Source organism: Apium graveolens, chromosome 9, assembly GCF_009905375.1.
Source record: "Apium graveolens cultivar Ventura chromosome 9, ASM990537v1, whole genome shotgun sequence".
Classification (NCBI taxonomy): Eukaryota; Viridiplantae; Streptophyta; class Magnoliopsida; order Apiales; family Apiaceae; genus Apium; species Apium graveolens.
The window spans coordinates 216,202,826-216,208,517 of record NC_133655.1 but is presented as its reverse complement, the minus strand read 5'-3'; the positions used below and the strand labels follow the sequence as shown (position 1 = coordinate 216,208,517).

Here is a 5,692-nt window from a genome sequence, read left to right as displayed (position 1 = left end):
ATATCTTCTATCTTAGCTGGATCTACTTTAATCCCTTCTTTATTGACTACATGTCCAAGAAACTGAACTTCTCTTAACCAAAATTCACACTTTGAAAACTTGGCGTATAACTTTTCTTTTCTCAAGATTTCTAAAGAAATCCTCAAATGTTCCATATGATCTTCCTCCATCTTGGAGTATATCAAGATATCATCGATAAATACTATAACGAACTTATCCGAATACTGTTTGAACACTCTGTTCATAAGATCCATAAATACGGCTAACGCGTTTGTTAAACCAAATGCCATTACCAAAAACTCATAGTGTCCATATCTCGTTCGAAACGTTGTCTTGGGTATATCTTCCGCTTTAATCTTTAGCTGATGATACCCAGATCTTAAATCAATCTTGGAAAAACAAGTAGCTCATTTTAACTGATCAAAAAAGTCATCAATTCGCCGTAAAGGATACTTATTCTTAATCGTCAACTTATTCAATTCGCGATAGTCAATGCACAACCTCATACTTCCATCTTTCTTTTTCACAAATAACACCGGTGCACCCCACGGGGATACACTTGGGCGTATTACTCCTTTATCCAATAACTTCTGCAACTGCGCTGATAATTCCTTCATCTCAACTGGCGCCATTCGATAGGGAGCTTTCGATACTAGTTCCGTTTCAGGAGCCAAATCAATCATAAACTCGATCTCTCTATCTGGAGGTAATCCAGGAAATTCGTCTACAAACATATTGGGAAAATCTCTTACTACCGGAATATCCTCCATCCTTACTGATTCTTTCTCCATATCTTTGACATGAGCCAAATAACCTTCGCATCCTTGTCGTAACAATCTCTTTGTCTGGATAGCCGATAAAAACTTCCTCTCTTGTCTTTTTCCCTTGAATATTACTTCAACACCATCCTTGGTCTTTAACTTCACCTTCTTGCTTTTACACACTATTTACGCCTCATGGTTTGACAACCAATCCATTCCTAATATAACGTCGAATTCTCCTAACTTAAAAGGAATTAAGTCAGCAGAAAAGTGTCGACCTTCTATAATGACATCACAATCGGGACAAACCCTATTAACGGTAACTTTCTCCTGATTTGTTGTTTCTATAATCAAATTGGGTTCAAGAGGGTACGCAACACATTTTAGTTTATCAGGAATACTTTCAGCAATAAAAGATCTAGTTGCTCCAAAATCCATTAATACTTTTACTTCTACTGAGTTAACAACAAGCATACCTGCCACCACATCCACATCTTGCATAGCATCTTTCATTGTCATGTTAAAGGTTCTAGCTCTAGGTTGAGTTGTTGGTGCTGGGAGAAGCGGCGGTCCAGCAATCCTGAGAATATTGGCCTTTTGAATAGGCTCCTTGTAGTTTCTGGCCATATGGCCCACTTTTCCACACTTGAAACAGGTCAATTCAGGCTTCTTTGCTCCACTTGGGCACTCAGATGAATAATGCCCCTTCTGATTACACCGAAAACAGGTCACATCCAACTTATTACATCTTCTCGGGTGTCTCTTCCCACAAACTTTACACTCTTGAATCTTAGCTCACTTATGTTTCATCTAACTGGGCCATTAGAGCTAGGTTGACATACTTCATGTCTTCATCTACATCCTCTCCATCAGCTGCCCAGTCATTCTCTCGAGTAATAAAGGTATTCTCCTTTTGTTTGGGCAACTTAAAATATTTCTTTTTATAATCCACAGGCTCAAACCTTTTCTTTTCTGAGCTTGGCTTTTTATACTCATTAGTAAAATGGCCATTCATCCCATATTTGAAATATTTAAATTTAGCTTTATCAACCATGTTTCTGTTGGATTTTGCAGCTCTAAAGTTTTTCTTGAATTTGAGATTTGCAAACCTTTTTAACAGAAAGGCTAGATGCTCATCAATATCATCAATGTCATCTTGGCTGGTACAATCATCATCTTCAGCCATTAGTTCTTTTCCCTTGCTCAAGTCAGATCTTCCTTCACAAACATGGCTATTTGGTGCAGCTTTAATAGCTTTAACCTTCAACTCTACCACCCTCCCTTGCTCAGCTACCAGTGCCACTGATCCACCTTTCTTTCTTCCCTTTTCTATAAATTCATCATGTTCCATTTCTAGCTCATATGTCTTTAGAATCCCATACAGTCTCTCAAGAGTAAAGTCCTAATACTCTTGTAAATTTCTAAGAGAAACTGCCATTGGCTTCCACTCTTTTGGTAAGGATCTCAGAAATTTCAGGTTGGAATCCTTGGTTTGGTAGACCCTCCCATACAACTTTAGACCGTTCAGTAGTTTTTGAAATCTACTGAAAATGTCACTCAGTGGCTCACCATCTTTAAAGTGAAAATGTTCATATTGTTGTATGAGAAGTTGCATGTTGTTTTCTCTAACTTGCTCAGTTCCCTCACATAGCACTTGAACAATGTCCCAGATATCCTTAGCAGTTTTACAGTTTATGACATTGTCAAACATGTCTTGATCTAGACCAGTAAACAGGATGTTCATGGCCTTTTTATCTTTATGAACTGCTTCAATGTCTTCATCAGTCCATTCTGACTTTGGCTTTGGGACAGTTTGCTCATTTTCAGTTACATCTTCAACATTTGTTGCAACCCTTCTAGGAACATGAGGTCCATTCTCTATCCACTTGACATAGCTTTCATCTTGAGAGAGTAGATGAGGTCCATTCTCTATCCACTTGACATAGGTGTCTTTGTCCAGAATTGGAATCTTCACACCAACGCCCTTCCTGCTCATGTTGTTTGATTGCTTTGATCTTTAAACTCCTTATAAGTTAAGAGCTTGCTCTGATACCAATTGTTATTCTCTAACAATATAACAACAGAATTATAGAAGGGGGTTGAATTGAATTTTGGTTTCTTTTTATCTTTTAAGAAAAATTCTTTGTTTGATATACAAATGTGTTTGAATATGCAAAGCTGCGGATTATAAATATAAAGTATTCAATAACACAAAGTAAATAAAAAGGTGTTTAAAACTTTCTGGTGGATTTGTATTTCCACCATAGATGTATATATTGAGAAAATCTCTATGATGCAAGAATGTACACAACCGCTTACGAGTATAACAACTTAGAACTTGAGAGTACTAGAAGATACAGCTTACAAAGACTCTCTATTTGATTTATTATAATTCTCTTAGTTCTAAAATACTTGATACACTTGGTTTATATATCACCAAGTTACATGTACAATAAGATAAAACTATATTCTATCAGCTAGGTCCAATTCACATGTTTCTTCATTCCTCTGTCCAATGCAATCCAAGTTAGATACAACATCTTTGAATGAGCTTATCTTGCATGAAAATGGAAATGCTTCATTTTCTACTAACACATGCAATCAGGCTGCCACATTCCTTTTATGAACTATCAACCCATGTGACTCTGTCAGCTTCTGTCAATTCCGTATCAACTGCTATCTGGTTGATTATCCGTTGAATCTTTTGAATGTTATCCGTTGACACTATATTGATGTCATCCGTTGAAGCTCTTTAGATAATATTCGTTGACAGCTTTATTTATTATCCGTTGATGGCTTGATCGGCTTACCCGTTGAGGGCATATGAGTTATCCGTTGAAGCTTGTAGAATCATTCATTGAAGCTTTCTGACTTAGCAGTTGAAGTTGTTTTCATGATAGTTGATACTCTTTCACTTATACAAAATTACAAGGCATTTCATATGTACAATTAACCCAACTGTATTGTATATCTTGTTAGTAGTCAATATGACTTAGAAACAATCAAAACTACTAAACCCCCAGCTATTCTTATGAATAGAATATGCAACACACTTATACATATAAGCAACTCCATCAACGGATAGACAACTATGGTTATCCGTTGATGACTACAAAATATACAAAATAAATCTAATTAGGTGTTTTGGTGAGTTATCATCAAGACTACAACATATTCCTAACACTTCTATTTATACTCCACAATAGGTACTAGAGCTTCTTCTATAGAGGATTGAGGACTGATTATAGTAGGTTCATGTGGTCTGTCTTCTGAAAGAAATTCAGGAATGAAATTATCATGTGGAATAGTATCATCAGTGTTTAGAGTTGCATTAGACTTTACTGGATCATCACTACTTATAAAAAAATCTTCACCAGTACCAGCATCAACTTGTAGGTCTTCTTAATCCCTTTAAGATGAAGGTTCTTGTGGGACTGGACAGTCAGTAGTTGTTGCACCACTTAGAGGTGCAGGTTTTTGTGGGCTAGGTTCAAATAGAGTTTTAACCACTCTTGCTTTATCAATTGAATGGTGAATTTTTCTCTTTTTTCCCTGGAAGACTCTTGATTCAGAGTCTTGTTCTCTAGATTTTAATCTCCTTCTTATATCTTTCATGACTTCAATAATTCTCTGATTGACAGACTCCTTTAGAGGAGATTTAGTAATAACAACATCGTCACCATCTGTAGGTTTACCCTTATCTCTCTCATGGCTTTTTGGTTGAGTGTTAGTTAAGCCTTGTGTTTGATCATCAACTTTTACTGACTTTGAGAAGTAGTTAGTTAGAATTTCACCCTTCTTTACAAGCTTCCTTTTTTATAAAATCTTTGGCCTTCATCAACAACAATTTCTAGAATTGTGTGAATAGGAGCAACAGACTTTAGGTTTGAAATTTTGGATGATAAGGGAGCATTGTCCTCGTCATTGGAGTCTGTATTTCTTGCAACATTCTTCCTTCTGGATGATGTAGGAGGCTGTTTAGTAAAGTTGGTTGTAGGTGCTAATTTCTGACCTTATTTCTCCATATTTTTGTGTGGTTTGGGTGAAGAAATCCTAAGTACTGATGGATGGGAACCGCCATCAAACTTTGATAATTCCTTTGTTTTTTATAACAGGTGCCTTTTGGGAGACACCTGATGCATTTTGTACTATTATTGGAACTGTGTGTGTGGTTAAGCATGGGTTAGATGCCAGGCGGTTCTCCATTACATTATCATGCATAATTGCTTCTTGTATAGAAGGAATGTTGTAGATATCAAGACACTCTCTTATCTATGTTTTCCTAATTCTAGAATGAATGACTAAATCATCCTAGTTGGCTTTCTTAACATCCATTCCATGCATATTTGAAAATACTCTTTTGTTGACTTAAGAAATGGGTACATTAACATCATTGTCAAAAGTAATATTAGGACATAAATAAGAGAAAACTAACTGAACAAATCTACTAAAGTAAACATTTGTAGCATCAAACTTAAGTCTATCACAAAAAATATTAACATATAGACCAAAATAAAAATTAGTTATGGTTATCAGGGAATATCCAACTCTTTGTATTCCTTTTCTAATTTTGTGTGTGTTTATATATGTGTGCGCGTATAATTTATTGTTAATTAAACTATTTATATTTGAATTTGCAGGATATGAAACGTGGATGATCCTTAAAATTCAACGATAGTTAAATATAGTATAATAGTGAAGGGTTTCGAGGCATAAAACGCATTGTAAACAATAATTAAAAACCAAACTAGAATTAATTCAAAACCTTACGCAAGATTCGCGGATTTAATTCATAGATTAGATGTTTACCTTAAGAAACTTTACAAATTGAATAACTAATGGAGGTCCTTGAGTAATCTTGATCACCATGTATCCCTCATTGATCTATCCACCTCGTAGAGGTATCCACACGAATGCTAGAGCGGAGGAGA

At 35.8% G+C, this 5,692-nt stretch overlaps 1 protein-coding gene across 1 annotated transcript; it reads right to left on the bottom strand.

The window, feature by feature from the left end:
• Positions 1–2,163: 2,163 nt before the first annotated feature.
• Positions 2,164–2,757, bottom strand: LOC141685939 (uncharacterized). The gene has a single exon (XM_074491014.1). The coding sequence runs from the start codon at positions 2,755–2,757 to the stop codon at positions 2,164–2,166; it is 594 nt and encodes a 197-aa protein (XP_074347115.1).
• Between the last annotated feature and the right edge of the window lie 2,935 nt (positions 2,758–5,692).